The sequence below is a fragment of the Diplotaxodon limnothrissa genome, linkage group LG22, assembly GCF_057381915.1.
Source record: "Diplotaxodon limnothrissa isolate DT_005_m linkage group LG22, D_limnothrissa_male_GT1.1, whole genome shotgun sequence".
Lineage (NCBI taxonomy): Eukaryota > Metazoa > Chordata > Actinopteri > Cichliformes > Cichlidae > Diplotaxodon > Diplotaxodon limnothrissa.
The window spans coordinates 20251065-20270958 of NC_140616.1; the positions used below are offsets into that span (position 1 = coordinate 20251065).

Sequence of the window (19894 nt, forward strand, 5' to 3'; positions counted from 1 at the left end):
ACAGGAAGTTTAGTGCAGAGATGCAGAGGCATATTCATAAAATACAGGAAACCAGTACAGGGAGAAAAAGCGGAACTAAGTAACACACACACACACACACACACACACACACACACACACACACACACACACACACACACACACACACACACACCAACTCAGGCCAGAAGAAGTTGTTTTTATCAAAACTATGTGTGATGTGTAAAGGACCAAAATAACACCATTTTTGGTTTCTAATGGTAGAGATTTGCAGTTGGGCTGTGCATGTCTATCTCTTCCGGAAGATGATTTAATAAAATAATTATAAATATTTTCACTAACTGAGTGGTGTTCTCTCGATTTAGTAAAAGAATTCAAAGAACAAAATTTAATACGCTGAGGTAACTCCTCTGTTAAAAAAACAGAATCTCGATCCTAGCTCTGCTAGTAATTACCGACCTATTTCAAAATTGCCATTTGTCAGTAAATTACTTGAAAAAATTGTTGAAAATCAGTTCAGGTCTCTATTATGTAAATTACAGATTCTTGACCCTTTTCAGTCTGGCTTTCAAAAGCAGCACTCTACAGAGACCGCTCTCTTAAGAGTCTATAATGATCTGTTAATGGCATCTGACGCAGGGAACTGTTCTGTGATCATTTTGCTTGATCTTAGTGCAGCCTTTGACACCATCGACCACAAAATCCTACTTAACAGGCTCAAGGTTTTGGCTGGTGTATCTGGCTCTGCCCTAGACTGGTTTTCTTCCTACTTATCAGACAGGACCTTCTCTGTTAGGACTGATAGGTTCTCCTCTAACACTGCTGCCCTGACCTGTGGTGTCCCACAGGGCTCAGTTTTAGGTCCATTACTATTTTCTTTTTATATGCTTCCTTTAGCTAGTATCATTCAATCTTTTAGCAACCTGTCTTATCATTTTTATGCTGATGACATTCAGCTCCATATGTCCTTTAAGCCTCATCAGCTGGATAGGCTGTCCACCCTAGTCCAGTGCTTAACCCAGGTTTCTGATTGGCTTTCAAGCAACTACCTTGTTCTAAATACTAACAAGACCGAGACCATGATCATAGCTCCTCCTGAGCTACATTCTAAAATCAGTCAGGTTCTTGCCTCTTTCTGTCCATCTGTCAAGTCAAATATTCGAAATCTTGGAGTAATATTTGACTCTTCTCTGGGCCTTGACTCTCATGTAAAATCTTTGTCTCGTTCCTGTTTCTATCATTTAAGAAACATATCTAAACTGCGACATATGGTTTCCTCAGCTGAACTGGAAAAACTCATTCATGCATTTGTGTCATCACGCTTAGATTACTGTAATTCCCTGTTTACTAGCTTGGATAAATCATCTCTCTCTCGCCTCCAGACAATACAAAACGCAGCAGCCAGATTACTAACTCGCTCTACCAAGCGTGTTCACATCACTCCCATCTTATATTCTTTACATTGGCTCCCAATAGAGTTTAGAATTCGCTTTAAAATTCTTGTTTTAACATACAGAGCACTAAATGGCCAGGCTCCAGATTACTTATCCAAGCTTCTTTTAAAATACACTGCTGCTCGTCATCTCCGCTCACAGACTCAGAGTCTCTTAGTTGTTCCCCGTACACGATTGAAGACAAAAGGGGACAGAGCCTTTCAGTCTGTTGCACCAAGGCTGTGGAACAGTTTACCACTACAATTACGTTTGCTTGACTCTGTGGATTCTTTTAAAAAACAGTTAAAAACTCTTCTGTTCAAACAAGCCTTTTGTTGATCTACATATTTTATTTTATTTTTTTTACATTATTTACATTTGATTTTTTACATTGTATATAATGTCTATTGATTTTATTGTTTATTTTAATATTTTAATATTTGTGTACAGCGCTTTGTGATTGCCTGTCTGCGAAAAGCGCTTAATAAATAAAGTTTACTTACTTACTTACTAATAATACATAAAGTATTTGTTCGCTTTAGTGTAAATGTTTATGATTTTGAAAGTATGTGGTTCTATGCATTATATGGGTTACATATGAAACTGATGTACAAGGTCATCCTGAGGCTTTTAATTAGGAAGATTCGGTTATACAACATTGCAGTGTTGTTGCTCATCTTGATTTTAGTAGCTTGCCATTTGTGTTGATGTGGCCTGTTTGGGTTCATTGGTGGAGTTCACTTGTTCCCTATTATTGGAATTTTTGTCCTGTATAAAATATTCAAATGAAATTTTATTTAAAAAAAAAAAGGCATGAGAAAGATTTGAAAGGTTTTTGTTAACACGATCTTTTTGAAACTTTGCTCTCGGTTTCTAGTTTAAAGGGATAACACAGGTGTAGCCTAAAATGAAATTAGGACACCTGATATGTCATATGTTTACAGACTAATAAGCAGTAAGCAAACTACAACTGTCACTAGTTCATGACCAAAGCTATCTACCAAGCAGCTGAAACATTTCTCAGAATAATGCAGTCAATTCAGCTGAGAGTTCAGTCACTTACGTCACTATTGTTACTGACATGAAGCTATTCTGTGTGTGGATAATAGCCTGCTGCCACAGTCTTAAATCTTTAAATGTTTTGTTTTTACTGCCTTGTGGGATTGCAAGTCTGAATTTATTATTATCTTTTGGTTGTTTTTTATGTTGTCATTTTTGGACAGTTATAGCTCTTACTTTTGGAGGCATGACTGTGGAAGTAGCATGTGAGACAGTTCCAACGTTTGAAGCTGTGGCCGTAACAGCAATAACCTCCCTGGTCTTCCTTGGTTACTGCGAGGTGACTGAAGGCATGAAGAGTGAGTCTACATCTGTACACATTTTTAACCATTTAGTTTAGTTTTTGTTTTTTCTCATTGACCCTCGTATGGGGTCAAAGGGCAGCCTCCCTCTGCCAATACCTTGCTGATCAGTTGTTATTTTCTTATTTTATAGAGTGATGACCTGATGCAGGTGTTAAACTGTAGTTTTCTTTCCCGTCTGCCTGAAAGGCCCTGTGATTTGCTTGTTATAAAATCTCCCCATGTAATCATTTTATCTTATTAGACATTTGAGTGAACATTTATTTAATTCACATAATCCCTCACTGGTGACTTTAGTATGTAGACCTCTTCAACTAATCGCCCAATGGCAGCAGCTCAGTGCATTTAGGCATGCAGACATGGTCAAGATGATCTCCTGAAGTTCAAACTGAGCATCAAAATGAGAAAGAAACTGAACTGAGTATTTCAGAAACTGCTGATCTGCTGGGATTGGGCTGATACGAAGACTATGGTCGCTCAAATAACCACTTGTTGCATACCATGCTATACAGAAGAGCAACTCTGAATGTGCAACATGTTGCACCTTGAAGCAGATGAGCTACAGCAGTAGAAAACCACACTGGGTGCTGCTGCTGTCAGCTAAAAACAGGAAACTGAGGCTATTTAATGTGGTTTATAATGCATTATAAAAACACAGAAAATAGAATTTAAAATTAATTCACTTTTTTTTTTAAAAATTGTCATGAAATTGTTAATAAAAATCTATGACAAGAAAATCTAAAGCATTAAATTCACCACTGATCTGAGCCTCTGACTCACATTTTTTTACTGGGTCATGACTCAATCAGTTAACTTGAAATGATGAACGTACTCTTTGCCACAGGACAACAATCGTGTCAGTTAACATTAAGAATATTGCTTAAAGAAAAAGGAGAAAATGAGAATATAGAATTTCTTTCTCTTGCTACTTTGTAAAAAAAAAGATTTAGTCTGTGTGGGTTCTCTCCAGGTACTCCAGCTTCCTCCCACATTGCAAAGACCTACAGTTAGTGGGGTTAAGTTAAGGTCTGGTATAGGCTCCAGACCCACTGCGACCCTGAATAGGATAAGTGGAAGAGGATAGAAGCCTCACTGAGATTACAAAATTCATTTTTCCAAGAGAGACCTGGCAGCAGAAATTACAAGTATACCACATAACAATATAAAAAGTAAACGAACAAATACACCTGACATATATTACAAATTACAAGGCAAGTGAATGCAAACATCCGACTCCTACGCACTAACAAAACATCGCAAGAGAAACAGCAAAAGCAGTTTCACTGATCGAGAGAATTATTTTCTCTAAATGCAAAGAGAGAAAAAAGGTCGCAGCCACTGCAGTGTTGTTAGAGAACTCCTATAGGCTGCATCATTTCTACCATGCAGATGCCTTTAATTGGAAGAGGACGTGTGCACTTTCTTTATGATACACATGAACACAGAACAGCCATCACTGACTCTCAAAGCTCTGCCAGGATTACGGGACTGTAGAATTCAGGTGATCAGGTTTAATTAATACACACATAATTTGATCCAGCTTTTTCATAATTATCAATCATATAAAAACATGTAACATATTTACCTAAGGGTTCCTGAAAAGGGTATGCATTCACTGGACACTTTAATAGGCACACCTTGCTAATGGCTGGGTTGGACCCGCTTTCACCTTCAGAACTGCTTAAATTCTTCATGGCAGATTCAACAAGGGGCTGGAAACATTCCTCAGGGATTTTGGTTCATGTTTATATGACAACATCACACAGTTGCTGCAGATTTGTTTGCTGCACATCCATAATGTGAGTCTCCTGTTCCACCACATCCACAAGGTGCTCTGTTAAACTGAAATCTGGTGCCTGTGGGGGCCGGTTGAGTGAACTGAACTGATTCTAGAAACCAGCTGAATTAAACTTTGTGATCTATCATATGTACAGTGGGGCAAAAAAGTATTTAGTCAGCCACCGATTGTGCAAGTTCCCCCACCTAAAATGATGACAGAGGTCAGTAATTTGCACCAGAGGTACACTTCAACTGTGAGAGACAGAATGTGGGAAAAAATAAAAAATAAAAAAAATAAAAAAAATAAAAATAAAATCCATGAATCCACATGGTAGGATTTGTAAAGAATTTATTCGTAAATCAGGGTGGAAAATAAGTATTTGGTCAATAACAAAAATACAACTCAATACTTTGTAACATAACCTTTGTTGGCAATAACAGAGGTCAAACGTTTACTATAGGTCTTTACCAGGTTTGCACACACAGTAGCTGGTATTTTGGCCCATTCCTCCATGCAGATCTTCTCGAGAGCAGTGATGTTTTGGGGCTGTCGCCGAGCAACACGGACTTTCAACTCCCGCCACAGATTTTCTATGGGGTTGAGGTCTGGAGACTGGCTAGGCCACTCCAGGACTTTCAAATGCTTCTTACGGAGCCACTCCTTTGTTGCCCGGGCGGTGTGTTTTGGATCATTGTCATGTTGGAAGACCCAGCCTCGTTTCATCTTCAAAGTTCTCACTGATGGAAGGAGGTTTTGGCTCAAAATCTCACGATACATGGCCCCATTCATTCTGTCCTTAACACGGATCAGTCGTCCTGTCCCCTTGGCAGAAAAACAGCCCCATAGCATGATGTTTCCACCCCCATGCTTCACAGTAGGTATGGTGTTCTTGGGATGCAACTCAGTATTCTTCTTCCTCCAAACGCGACGAGTTGAGTTTATACCAAAAAGTTCTACTTGGGTTTCATCTGCCCACATGACATTCTCCCAATCCTCTGCTGTATCATCCATGTGCTCTCTGGCAAACTTCAGACGGGCCTGGACATGCACTGGCTTCAGCAGCGGAACACGTCTGGCACTGCGGGATTTGATCCCCTGCCGTTGTAGTGTGTTACTGATGGTGACCTTTGTTACTTTGGTCCCAGCTCTCTGCAGGTCATTCACCAGGTCCCCCCGTGTGGTTCTGGGATCTTTGCTCACCGTTCTCATGATCATTTTGACCCCACGGGATGAGATCTTGCGTGGAGCCCCAGATCGAGGGAGATTATCAGTGGTCTTGTATGTCTTCCATTTTCTGATGATTGCTCCCACAGTTGATTTTTTCACACCAAGCTGCTTGCCTATTGTAGATTCACTCTTCCCAGTCTGGTGCAGGTCTACAATACTTTTCCTGGTGTCCTTCGAAAGCTCTTTGGTCTTGGCCATGGCGGAGTTTGGAGTCTGACTGTTTGAGGCTGTGGACAGGTGTCTTTTATAAAGATGATGAGTTCAAACAGGTGCCATTCATACAGGTAACGAGTGGGGGACAGAAAAGCTTCTTACAGAAGACGTTACAGGTCTGTGAGAGCCAGAGATTTTCCTTGTTTGAGGTGACCAAATACTTATTTTCCACCCTAATTTACGAATAAATTCTTTACAAATCCTACCATGTGGATTCATGGATTTTTTTTTCACATTCTGTCTCTCACAGTTGAAGTGTACCTCTGGTGCAAATTACTGACCTCTGTCATCATTTTAAGTGCACAATCGGTGGCTGACTACATCCAGAAATGCATATACTATTATATATTGTACATATATTTATTAGTTTCAGATGTAGCCATTCTTGTATCTTGCTTGTTTACATTATTGTATTTTGCACAACTCTGTTGCTTGTGAAGCTCGCACACAAGAATTTCACTCACATGTGCTGTACCAATGTACCTGCACATGTGATGTGACAATAAAAGTGATTTGATTTGATTTTGATTTGACTAAATACTTTTTTGCCACACTGTAGCTTCAGTTTCCTGTTCTTGTCTGGCAGGAGTGGAACCTGGTGTGGTCTTCTGCTGCTGTAGCCCCTCTGCCTCAAGATTCAACATGTGTATTCAGTGACGCTCTTCTGTATAACTTTGTTGTAGTGAGTAATTTGAGCTGCATCCTTCCTGTAAGCTTGAATCAGTCTGGCCATTTTCTTCATTATTACCTCATTATTCAAAGCAGATGAGGCGTTTCCACCCAGAGAACTGCCACTCAATGGAATTTTTTTTTTTTTAACCATTTTTTGTTAACTCTAGAGACGGCTGTGTGGGAAGACTACCGCCCCCCCCCCAAATTCACTTTAAACTTCAGCAGATCCTCTTGACGATTAGGTGTTTGCGTTAACAAGCCATACACATAATGATAATGATTTCAAAGCTCAAATCACAGGCTGTAATTTAATTTGAAATGATATTCTGGCACATGTGTACCACCAACATGCCAATGGATTGGAAGGTGGACCCCTGCAAATAGCACAAAGTCACAAAGAAACCAGCTGAACGAGGATAAAAGCTCAAAACTGTTTCATAAAAAAGAACCTTTAATGAGCAGAGTTCAGTCTACAGATTTCTCAACTCTGACATCAGAGCACAAACAGTTTACAAAGAGTGGATGAGCTGCACTGTTGAACAAATACACATCAACTGTGTCTACCTGTTTGCGAATCCTTCAGTGTTGAAATGAAACTACTGAAGCGTTGCAGAGTTTAATTGTGAGCAGCTGTTTCAGATGCTTGGTTTAGATTGAAAGACGAGTGATGTATTCACACCTGCACGTGCTGTTTTCTGATTAGTTCAGCTGTGACTGGATGATGGAGGACCAGTGGGAGCTGGTGCTATCCCATCAGGTTGTGAGGGTGGGTCTGAGATAGTGACAGAAGAACTTTGTGTCAGTACACTCCGAAATAATATAAAATAATAAATCTAGGACAACAGCGGAAAACACTCACACATGCCATTTGGAGCTCCAGGGTGTCGAGGAGCCATCGTTTGGGCATTTCCTCCTGCAGGCATCATTCGGTTAGGAATGGACTGGCCTAGGGAGGAAAAGGGATTAAAATTCATTGGCAGACTAACAAACAGCACTGAACCGATTTCTGTGACAGTGGATGCACCTTACAATGTGATCATGTTATGGGTTTTATATTAAGAATTGAAGGGTTAACCATATTTATAGACTGATAGGATGCTTTCAGTGTCCATGTTCAGACCTGAATGCTGCATTGTGTAACCCGGCTGCCCCTGCTGCTCCCTCTGCTGGCGAACCTTCATCTCCACCTGCTTCAGCTGCTCAGTGTGGAAAGTCTGTCTTTCCGTCAGCAGCTGTTGCCGCTGCTGCTCTAACTGCATGGGACACGCATATGCACAGGTGTTAAATACTGTTTTTGGTTTCTATGTGGACACAAACCTTTCAGAGATCTACTGGAGTGTGGAATTATAGCTCACAAATGAGCAACAAGACATGGAGTAGTTAAGTAAAGTTTCCCTGTATAATAGAAGATATCGTTATCACTCACAGCCTCTTTCTCGCGGTCCATGATGGTTTCAAGTTCTTCGAAGTGTCTCAACTTGATCTCCAGCTTCTTCATCTGGGTCTCCACCAGCAGAGCAACCAGCGACTTGATCTTTCTCTCTTCTACTGCTGCCAAATGCTTCAAATACAGAGTAAAAAAAGCCAGTGATAGAAGACAACAGTAGTTGGTATAGTGGTTGTAATAGCTAAGAATGTAGCACAGGTAAAACAACCACAGGAAGCGGAGACAAACACTGGGAAGTATACAGTATATTCTTCATATATCCCCAATCAATTATATGCAAAGTGGGAGAGTTTCCTTCAAGTAACCTTCAAGATATTTTACATCTGTTTTGGTTGCTAGGAAACCTGTGGAATAAATGGAGAAAAAAAACCCCCCAAACCCTCCACTTAAGCATTTCTTTAGTTTATATATGCGCGATTGGTTGGATTTTAAGCCAGTGGGTGGGCTTTACCTTGGCCTTCGTGGCAGCCGAGGACAGAGCTGCTGCTGCTGCCGTGGCAACGCTGCCCTCCACCAGCTCCAGCTCCATCACTCTCCTCCCGTCGTCCCCATCCCCCTCCCGCCGGCCTGCGTTCTCGTCGCCATCTCCCCTTACTGAAGCGCACACGAGAAAATTTCGTTATTAGAGCCGCTGATGCGTATATGCATACATACGATGCAAATTCACTGTAGCGCACATATTGATGTACCATCTCTCTCCTCAGCAAGTATATTTTCAGCATTTTCTCTTTTGACTCCCTCCACTTTTGGCAAGCTGGGTTCCACCTGGAGCCCGTCAGTCCTGACAGTAACCTGAAATGCAAACACACGCTCAAGTTAAGCAGCATACTCCACCAGCACACACAATAAACTCTCTGAGCTCCTACTGGTACATTACCTGATGAAGGTTAGAATTTGGCTCCAGTTTTTCTGCATCTACCGCTTCTATAAGATACAAAGCAATGAAATGTTAGATTATGACAGCACAGTGAGAGAGTAATGTGCAATTTTGCCTTTCTATATTTCAGCATTACCATTCTTTTCTGGCTGGTTCAACATTTCAGAGGCTTTTTCCGTCGATTCCTCCTGCACTTTAGAAAACTCCTCTGAAAGCAGAAAGCAACAGTCACAACACACATTTCCCCTGTTTTGCAAACATTGTGTATACGATATACTATCTCAGAGGTACTTAAAAACTTAGATTACACAGAAATGAACCTTCTTCCCTCTGTAGTCTTACCCAATGCTGCCTTAGCTGCGGCTGATGCCACACGAGGATCCACCACAGATGCCAGAAAGGCCACGGTGCTCATAACAGGGTTCTCTGATTGGCTGAAAGGCACAGGCTGAAATGCCAGTGGACCAAGAGAGGCCGAAGAGTCTTCTAGGTAAGGGTCTTCTATCGGCAGACGGAGGAAGTGGAGGATACATTCGTCCTGCGTTCTGGAGCCCACGTGCTCTGAAACTTTGTTCCAGTCATCTCGGTAAACCTCTAAGGCCTGAGAAACGTAGAGGTGGTAATAGAGAGACCAAGACGAACAAGGCTTAAGGGCTTGGGTAAAAGATCTCATTACATAAAAGATCTCATAAATAAAAAATGCAAAATGCATGTGACGATAAAGTTACTGGTCTTACCTCTAACAGCAAAAGAGTCTCCTGCTCTGTCCACTCTCTTCCTGCGCTCGCTCCTTTAGTCTGAGACAAGTATCACAAATATGACAATAATTTAAGAATAAAGCTTGTATGACACTGTTATAAAACACATTCTGGTCTATTCTATGAGACACAGTGGAAGAGTGTCTCTTTTAAGGAATTTTGAGACTTGCTGTTAAACAAGCCTCTCAAATTAAGACGTATCTTCAAGATTCATAACACTCCGCAAAAGTCTTGAGCTACACTTTAATACTTTGCTAGAAAAATGGGATGTGGATGCAGCGATTTATTAAAACATGTACACATGCATGGAAAAACTGACTTTGTACAATTATGATGAGCTTCGAAGTTTATATTCGGTATGACCACCTTTATTCTTTAACACACCCTGAACAGTGTGTGAATGTGAGAGTGAATGAATAGTGGAATTGTAAAGCACTTTGAATGTCTAGAAAAGCGCTATATAAATGCAATCCATTAACTCTCTTAGGCAGCTTTCTTGCAGTTTCTTTAAGTAGTCTTAAAGAATAATTCTCCAGGCTTCTTGAAGGACGTTTAAAGCTCTTCTTTGGATGTTTGCTGCATTTCATTCTGTTCTCTATCAGGCCTCCACTTGTCCGGTTTGCTCAATTTCTTTAAGGACACACTGCACACCATGCTTTGAAACGCCAATTCATCAGCTAAAAGCTCTTTCAGAATCACCTTGTTAGTGTAAAAACACTATTTTATGCCTGTCAAGCTGTGTTATCTTTAGCATTTTTCACAGATTCGACTAAAGAAATGAGAACAAATTCTGTATTTTTGCGTCAGGCTGCAAGACACAAAGTGCCTGAAGATACTGGTTGTGTCAGACACAACACTGGTTCATCCCATGAGTTTGGTGCCTTTTTATTATTCATATGTCAAGTGGTTTAAGTGCCTTAAAATGCTCTAAAATAATCAGGTAAGAGGACTGGACTGAAAATTGTTGAAAAAGTATCCACTTTCCAAAGAGAACTTTGGACAGAAAGTCTGGAGAACTATTTCTCAAGACTTGGCACCATGGAAGCACAACATAAAGAAATGAAAACTGGATCAAGACTTGTACTGAGCTGTAGTTGCTCTTTACTGTAAGCACCATTATAAACTATTTTTTTTAACTTTTTGTATTAACAGTGTAAGACCTTAGGGTGTTTCTTGGCATAGATGTCAGTACGCAGACCAAAGTTTTGGCAGTCTGAAGGTTTCTCTCTGCTCTTTTCTGGGAAATACAACATGTGCTGTGAAGCTGACACCTGCGGAAATAAGTAAGAGTTTGTCAGAAGATGTTTCACATGACAAAAACTGCGTTTTAAACTTGTCTGTGCTGAGAGCTTTGCGCAACAGCATCACGACAAACCTGTAGCGGTTTGTGTTGCAGGGGGGCCAGCCCAGATGGCGTGTCAGCGAGTACGTTGAAGTGAGGGGTGGGTGGAGGTCCCATAGGGAGAGGCCTGCTCTCTGCATCCACTTGGTAGTTAATCAAACCCCACTGCTCCAAGAATGCATGAACCCTGGACACAAACATTTGTTTCATATTAATTCTAATCTGCTGTAGCTGGAACAGCCCCCATAGCTCAAACACATGTAAATACATTAACAAACTCAACATGTTTTAGACACAAATACTTATTAACTACAGAATCATTAACGACACATATACCACCTACTGCTCCTTTCCAGCATTAACAGATTTCATTTACTAACACATTCACAGATAAACACCTACACACTAAACCTAATTTAGCAGATGCAGCAGACACACATGACAGCAAACACCCACACGCACAAAGTTATACCTTATGAGGGCACAAACGTCTCCAGTCAGGTTGCGTCTACAGGATGTTGAACTGAGGTATTCCTGGGGGTTCAGCCGGTATGTGTCGATCATGAAGTTACGATATGCCAGGTAGCTGCGAAGGTGTAAAGAAAGCTATACTGAGGCCTTCTCGATCATCTGTAATAGCGGTAAAGTCTAAACATCAGCAGTACTCACATTTCAGGAGTTTTTGACTTGTTCTTCCCATTGAAGAATTCAGGGAGTGCACGTTTCTCTATCGAGTGAATGCTGGACAAGATGCACAGGGAGCTTTTAGGTCTTTTGAATAAAATTAAGAGGTTCAGCATACAGGTAAATGCAAATACATATTCTTACCAGTTGTAATTGAACCATGATGTGTAGCTCGGTATTATTATGTGATGTGTTTGTTCTGTGATGTTTTCCTCTCCCTCTGATAGGCGTGGGATCTCTGCTCTTCCATCCTCATCTTCCTAAATAGAGATGAGCAATACACAGAGAAATATTACTTTTTGCAAATCTGGAAACTAAACCCAAAATTCCTACAATTAGAAAAGTTTTAAGTGAGAGAAATGACATCATATTTACCCGTCCTGGGAAATCATCCTCCTGGTCATCTGAAAAAAAGACAGTGGTTACAAGGATGTAAAAAAAACAAAAATCACACATAAACATACGAATGACATATTTAAAAAAATTAATTTTAATGTTTCGAGACTTCTCTGTATGCATTTACGATGGCACAAGCATGCCTACCTAGGTCAGCCATGATCCCTCCTTTCACTGGAGTGTTCTCACTGTCCTTCTTAAGGTTGACTACATAGATCGGATAAGAAAATATTAAACACATTTAAACACTTTAGAGGAAATGTACACATTTTTAATGAGTTTTGGACACTGTCTTCAAGAGTTTCACCATTCTTGGGTAGTATGACCTCCTCCATGTTAGGCACAGGAATCGGGTCTTCCATGTCTTTGGTCAGGTCCTCTTCTGGCTCCTCGTCCTGTTGTCCACGCCTTCTCCTGTGTGTGAGCACACAAATCAACAGTGATACCTTTTGTGACAACCCAAAAGCACAGCCCCGTATTAAAAGAAACACCTATGTCTTACCCTTTCTTTCCTTTCTTCCTGCCTTCAGAGGAGGGAGGGGACGGGGAGCGCCTTCTCTTTTTGGAGGGTGTAGACTTTGGATCCTGTAACAAAAAGTTAAAGGCAGATGGAGAAAAACTAAAAATGGAATAGAGACTATTTTGAAACAAAAGAGCAGGATTTGCAACTTTGTGTCTGACAGCTGTTTTTCATCTCTAGGAGAATTGTCTGAAATGGGAAAAGAAGCGTGTCTGCTTACAATTCTGAGAACAAAAGAATCACACAACAGGATCACACCTGCTTTTTGCAGTTGATTAAACTGTTAAAACGTAAGCATGCATTAATAACAGGGGAACTCCTTCCTAAGCCTACAGACCAGTGCCATTTTTTACTACTTCACACAAACCTGGTCGTCTTGGAGGTGAATACGCTGCCGGAGGATGACTGGCACATTCCTTTCGTCCACACAGTAGTCTTCCTCATTCATCCATTCGTTGAAAACATCCGTGTCCAGAATCCAACCAGCATGGACCTGGAGAACACGCACGCACACACACACACCCACACAAATTGAATATTAATGAGTGATGCATACTTCGGTATCTCATCAAGTGTAAGAAAGGAATACAGAGCATGCTAAATGAATAGGATTCAGTCAGCTGTAAAATTTCTGTAAATTTTTTAGACATTATATAAAATCATCTATTATTTATAGTACGCGTGGTTCCTTAATGTCCCCGCTGACAATCACATTCTGTCTGACAAAGAAAACTGAAGACAAACATCACTCAGTAACTGCAGCAGTAACTAACTCCTGACAGCGTGATGTATGTGGTGCCACACTAACCCTCCAGGGCCTTTCTGGATGTGGCAGCTCTTCAACCTCTCCCTCAACATCACTCGATGACAGCCAACTATCATAACTGTAAGAGACAAGAGACGTTGTCACTTCATGCTGGTCAAGTGTTGTGTGTGTGTTTGTGCTTGCTTTACCTGTCAGGGTGCATGCCCCAGTGTACCAAGACATGCTTGTCTTTCCGCATGACAGGACGCATCCATTCATCTAAAAACAGATGTGTATACAAAATGTATTTAAGCTAAGTGGTAGGCATCATAACATCAGCAAACACATATACACATACAAACTTTAACTAACCTTCCTCTGTCGAGGGAGGGCAGGGGTATATGTGATGACTGGCAAGCGTTCTGTCCTCTGTAACAGTACCCTGCAGGGGGACAAACTGTGAATCAGTAGCACTGAAATCCAACTACTGTATCAGAGCTACATACATTTAGTCTCACTCTGAGCTACAAATAATCTTCTACTTATTTGCAGTACTTTACCTGATGTTTGGTGATGATGCCAGTTAGTCTGCCGACCAGATCCTGATCCAGTGTAGGGTCCAGATATACGACAGGCAATGACATGCAGTTGTTCTGTTGTGACAAATATTCAAGTTCGTGAAGGAACAGTCCTTGGTGTGTATGTGTGTGCAGTTGTGTGTATTGAGATTTGCAGTTTTCACCTGGATCAGTGCTTTTTCAATTGTACCAAACATCTCCACGTTCCTCTCAGTCCTTGATGGATTCTGTAAGTCAAACCTTCGCCTGTGTGAAAATAGGTAGAGAACAAAGAGATATTAAGGACACAGGTGGAAGCAAATGAGATCTGTTAGGGATCATATTAGGAAACTACCCACCAGCCCTGATCAAACTTGAACTTGTAAGCTGTGCCAAGAATGTGGCAGAGTCCATCACCTGGTCGCAAGTCAAGGAAGCACTGTGCCTGTAGAGAAATCAACAAGGTTTTCTTGTGGGTTTGGGTCATGGACATGAACAACTTTCATTATTTGGGTGTTGTTGTTGTTTTTAATCCTCTTCACTATTAAGTGTCACGCATACTTAGAGGCAAGCATTTGCTTCCACAGTTTTAAACTCATCAATCAATAATCAGTCTACTACTACTTTAATAGTGAAAGTACACTACAAAGTGAGGCACTTACAGCGACTTACAAGCCAATTCTATCAGGCATTTTAAAGTCACTTGTGACGACAATTAGATAGACAGTGAGAGATAGACTCACAGGCAGCTTGGTGAGTGCAGGGCTGGTAGCTTGTCGGCCAAATGCATCCTCTTGGAACTGGAGAAGCTGCAGGGTGACTGCAGCCAGGATCTGGCAAGATGGGGCATCCGCCAGAACATACTAACAAATAGAGAGGGTTTGAAATTAGATAGGAGTAGAATTTTTATTTATCGTGCCACTCAATACTCTATTATATACACAAGCTTAGGGCTGTATTTACATGTGATACGACTGCGCTAGATTTGCACTTCACGTTTGTATATCTTTCCTTTTGTGCAGGGTCCGCTGACTTAATTTCTCTATATCTAGACAGCCAGTGTGAACACGTAACCGTATGTTTACGCTGTAACCCACTGGGCTTGCTAACAGGGAGGGGGAGCGGCTAGCATCTTGCTTAGCTTCCTGGTCGGCTAACTACCTTTTTGTAGTGCTTCCCGATCCACTGTCTCACCACTTCCAGCTGGGCTAAAGTATCCGGACTCTCCCAAAACCTAGCGGACGGGCTGCTGTCTTTTTTTCGGTGTGCAAATGCACCGGGGGTGGCTTGGCTTGTCCCGGGAATCCCGAGGTTTGTTCCTCCGGACATTGTGGTCGTAATAAAACGTAATTATTTTTCAAACGTGAGAACAAAACTGGCTAGCGCCCTCGCTAGCGTTTGCGTTCTCGTGTTCCCTCGCGAGAACGCAAACGCAATTTAGCGTAAGGCTTTTCAAATTAATTAAAATTTAACTGTCATTATTCAGTGTTGTGGCTTTATTTGCGCGTGTTCTTTGCTGATTTTTTATATAGAGGAAAATTAGATATTATCGTGTTTACAGAGGAATACACACGTTTGTTACTAGCCGGGAACTTTATTTTGAAGTACAAGGAAGGAACTGCGCAAGACAGAAAAACACTCGAGCAAGTAAAGAGAAGAAAGTGTCATTGGTTAGTAAAACTCGTAAACATTTACTGCTCTACTAAATACGGCTGATTCTGGATGTCATTTGTCGTCAGTTACTCATAGTTTTATGTTGCAATAACTTCCGATGAGTCTTAATTTTCCAGCCGACAGTCTCTGTGTCTCTTACTTCACATTGGAGCGAACTGTGACTCCTGTCATTTTCTGGCAGTTACCTTCCGTTTATTGCATGATTGCACAGAAACTGTCTTTCGTGCATTTTAACCATCGTGAGTACCATTATCTTATACATCATCTCACTCTAGGAACTCGTCCACGCCCTGAGATGTAATGGGTGTCCATGGTCTGACGACCTTTGTAGAGGGGAACAGACACTTCCTACAAGATGTGAAGTTTAGGGACAGTCGGCTCGTTATCGATGGCTGCAGTCTTTATTTCCGCCTGTACTTTAGCCACGGATTGGATCAGCTGCACGGAGGGGACTACGATGCCTTTGCTTCCCTGCTCGCCCAGTTCCTCACTGCACTGGCAACCTGTAACATCCAGCCATATGTGGTTCTGGATGGAGGTAAAGATGCTTTATACAAGGCCGTCAAGTTAGGATGTTTCAAGTATGTACTTTTCTAGACATTTAAAAAAGGGGACAGCTTACATTATTTCTTTTTCTTTTTCTTCTTTTTCTTTTTTTTTAAAGTTCTCTGTATTTGGGTACAACATCATCTAATATCTTCAATTTAAGTACTCACCTCATTTAGTAAACATTCCCCTTAATTTCAATAGGACATCTTAACTTCAGTCATCTTTATATTGCTTTTCATTGTAATAACAAATAGGTCTGCTTATTAAATCATTATATCATTGAACTATATTAGATTTTTTTATCCTTTACCTTTTCATGAATGCTTTTGTTGCTTATATCTTTAATCTGCACAAACCTAAAGCAAAAACCACTTTTCACATTAAATAATGCTATAACACCTGCAAACATCTGTTTTCCTATCTTTTTATTATTATTAGGGATGGACCCCAGTAACAAGAAGTTTGATACTCTACGCCAGCGCCTGCAGTCCAAGATAAAAGAGGCAGACAACCTCTCTCACGGCCGCAATGGCTCTGTTCTCCCCATTCTTACAAGAGACGTCTTCATTCAGGTCCTCATCCAGAGTGGAGTCCCGCTCATCCAGTGTCCAGCTGAGGCTGACTGGGAGATTGCGTGCTTGGCACAAGAGTGGAAATGCCCAGTGCTGACAAATGACAGTGACTTTTATATCTTTGACCTTCCAGGTGTGGATAGTCTCTGGACTTTAACATAGATGCAAAATAGCTCTTTGGTGGTAACAGTATTTTGCAGTATGTATTTTCTCATGTGGTATCTATCTCAATTGTTTTCTGATCTTAGGAGGTTATCTGCCATTCCGTTTTTTCCAGTGGACCAACCTTAACGGTAAAGCCTCGCAACGCTACATCTTAGCTCGCTGCTACACCACTGCAGGCCTGTGTCGCATGTTCGGGGGCATGAACCCCGAGTTGCTCCCTTTATGTGCTGTTCTGACTGGAAATGACTACGGAACTCCAAAAGATACTGAAACCCTTCTTTCTCTGTTAGATGCAAGTCTGTTAAGGAGAGGTGGCGGCAGGGGTAAAGGTAGATCACCCCCTTCTCGTATTGAAGGCCTCCTTCTTTGGCTGTCCTCTTTTAAAACTGTGACTGAGGCCTTAGAAGAAGTGAGCAGCCTAATGGGGGAGGAAGCTTGTAAGGGCAAAAGAGGGCAGAAGGGTGGTCTCGCATCCAGGCTGCTGGCATGTATGCAGGAGTACCATATCAAGGCTCCGAGCTCTGTGGCCCGCTGGTTTTCTGGAGGTAAGGCATTTCAGGGAGGGCAGACCTCTGGGCCGGCACAGCTGCCGGAGTGCCTGTCGACAGCAGCACTTCAGGGTCGGCTTCCTCCCTTGGTGCTTGATGCTTTGGTGATGCGCAGGGTCCTTCTCATCCCGCAGGTGGAGAACAGTAAACTAGCTAGCAGCCACTGTAGTTCTAGAGCCATTCGGCAGGCTGTATATGGGATATTACTGCACAGATCTCAAGATAATGTAACTGAAGGAAGAGTTGGTGGTACACAGTCAATGAAGGGGCCAGGAGGTGAAATACAAGATATGAGGATGCAAGAAAACAGACAGGGAATGAGAGGTGGGAGAGGACGAGGAGGAAGGGGGTGTGGAGGTAGGGGTCAGAGCATAAATGCAGCATTCAGCAAGGAACAAGCAGCTGGGTCATCAACAGTCCAGGCTCAGGGCGCTCCCATTTCTGTGGAAGAGTATGATCGCTTGGACCTGAACTTGAAGAAGATGGAAGTGGAGGCAGTCCCACTCAGAAACCATGTACACCTGGCTGGACTTGGTCAGGTAAACATTTTTCAGAATCAGTATTTGTTTTGCATTTGTCTGGAGTTAGAAGTTTTCCACATGATCTGATTGTATTTTTCAATATTTTTGTTCCAGGCTCCTGCAGCAGTCCGACTTGGTGCCCTGTTACAAGTTTTGGGCGTGAACCAGTCAGCCTTAGTTTCCGTTCCTTTCCACCTGCAGCTGCCTGTAGCTGTGACAGGATTCTGGTTTCGAGAGGCCACACCGACACCCTCACAGCCCCAGGTGCAAGCTTTGGTCCTAGGCATGGTTTATGGAGAGGTCTTCTTGAACACACAGCTTGGAGCTATCCACTATCAACACACTGGTTAGTTGGATTGTATCCCTCCCGGTTTCTTCGACATGGTTAAAAAGACTAATATGCCTTAGTAACATGCCAACCTTTCATTTTTCTTGCCATTACCTAAAAGCTTGTATTTGCTTTCAACACTGCAGTCCCGCAGCCAAACTGGGCTCTGGAACATAAAGTGTGTGCAGGGCTGGATCGACAACGTGTGAGACCAGGTGAGAGACGGGGAGTAGATATTGGAATGGCTCACAGTTTCAGCCAATGGCAGGCCTGCCTTTGGAGTGCACTTTGTCTAAATCAGCTACTGCTGCTGCCGCTGCCAGAACCTCATCTCTCATGGTAAGTACTGTATGTCAGGGACATACAGTAAAAGAAAATGGTACTCTGTATACATTAGAACTAGAGGTGCAACCAACAAACAGGAGCTGGCAAGGAAAAAGAGAATTATCTCTAGATTTACATGTAGAAAGCTTTAATTACATTTGAAGTGAGTTTGGGGTTTTTCTGCTAAGCTTACACAAATGGGATGATAATAATTATATTATATGTGTCCACAGTTATACCACGATGGTAAAGAGTATTTTTTTAGAGTACATTTTTGCATCTTTGTTGCCTTGTTCTCACTCCCTCTGTCTCTCAGGTTGTTCAGTGGTACGCTGGTGCACGGCCTCGTCAGGTATCTGAAAGGAGGCCGAAATGCTGAGTCTCTGCTGCCTGGGGGATCTTTGTCTGCGCAGCTCTACTCCTCCCTGCTGAATGCTATGAGGAACTGCAGTTCCAAAGCCACTCACTCATCCTCAGAATCAGGAAGGAGGGGGAGAGGCAGAGGGCAGGGAGGGAGAGGAAGAGGAAGAAGAGGGAGAGGTGGAAGAGGAAGAGGAGCTCAGGGAGGGGGGAGAGATGCTAATGAGATAAACAACCGGTTTGCTCTCCTTATGAGCGAGGAAGAGTCTGATGATGACGATGAGGATTATTGATAGGGAGACAGAAAAATTAACAGATGGATAAAAAACACTTGCTCGGGGGCCAAATTAAGGAAGGCCAGTCAGTGGTTTACAACAGTTGCTCAGGGAAAAATGACAGCTCTTAATGTTTACCACTGTGTATGTTGCACTAATTTAACTTCCTCTAGTCATAATGTTTAATTGTGCATTGCCATCTTGAGTAATGTCTGTAAAGACATACGTTCATATCAGAACATCAGTTTTTCCACAAATTACACAATTTTAGCATCATTATGCATCATGAGCTTTTATCAAAGTAATCTTACTCTAATGAATGCACTTGTTTTCAGCTTCCCAGTTTTATTTACATATTCGAGCACAACATTTAAACAGTTGTCAGTAACATGAGCAGAAAGTTGTATGGCAGCTAATGAAAAAGTCTGGAGCATTTTATAAAATCTTACATTTTCTTCATTTCATTGCAGCTGCCTTATGTTTCACTAACTTGGTGCTCTTATATTTTTAATCATATTTGTATTTGAAAAGGAATGGAAACGTGTTTTGTAAACCATCACATTGAGCTATGTGTTTTAATTGTAACT

At 41.7% G+C, this 19894-nt stretch overlaps 2 protein-coding genes across 3 annotated transcripts; one reads left to right on the plus strand and one right to left on the minus strand.

Annotated features, from left to right (window-relative positions):
- Positions 1-7128: 7128 nt before the first annotated feature.
- smarcc1b (SWI/SNF related BAF chromatin remodeling complex subunit C1b) lies at positions 7129-15388 on the minus strand. The gene is made up of 28 exons (XM_085346932.1): positions 15153-15388; positions 14735-14854; positions 14351-14436; positions 14177-14258; positions 13995-14087; positions 13807-13876; positions 13644-13713; positions 13498-13573; positions 13057-13182; positions 12672-12754; positions 12477-12583; positions 12317-12376; positions 12149-12177; positions 11918-12033; positions 11759-11830; positions 11562-11675; positions 11123-11276; positions 10908-11018; positions 9727-9786; positions 9332-9590; positions 9126-9197; positions 8990-9036; positions 8802-8904; positions 8564-8706; positions 8092-8226; positions 7786-7918; positions 7525-7611; positions 7129-7437 (listed from the first exon to the last, which is right to left on the minus strand). Exons 1-28 carry the CDS (start codon positions 15318-15320, stop codon positions 7370-7372), a joined length of 2844 nt encoding a protein of 947 aa, XP_085203058.1. The 5' UTR covers positions 15321-15388; the 3' UTR covers positions 7129-7369.
- Positions 15389-15599: 211 nt separating this feature from the next.
- On the plus strand, positions 15600-19414 carry aste1b (asteroid structure-specific endonuclease 1b). Of its 2 annotated transcripts, XM_085346494.1 has the most exons (7): positions 15600-15661; positions 15941-16203; positions 16653-16919; positions 17035-18038; positions 18135-18366; positions 18495-18687; positions 18989-19414. In XM_085346494.1, the coding sequence occupies exons 2-7, from the start codon at positions 15966-15968 to the stop codon at positions 19323-19325; spliced, it is 2271 nt and encodes a 756-aa protein (XP_085202620.1). In that variant the 5' UTR covers positions 15600-15661; positions 15941-15965; the 3' UTR covers positions 19326-19414. The 2 variants fall into 2 exon arrangements, with proteins under 2 accessions (XP_085202620.1, XP_085202621.1); XM_085346495.1 differs by lacking the exon at positions 15600-15661 and having other exon boundaries at positions 15931-16203.
- The last annotated feature ends 480 nt before the right edge of the window (positions 19415-19894 follow it).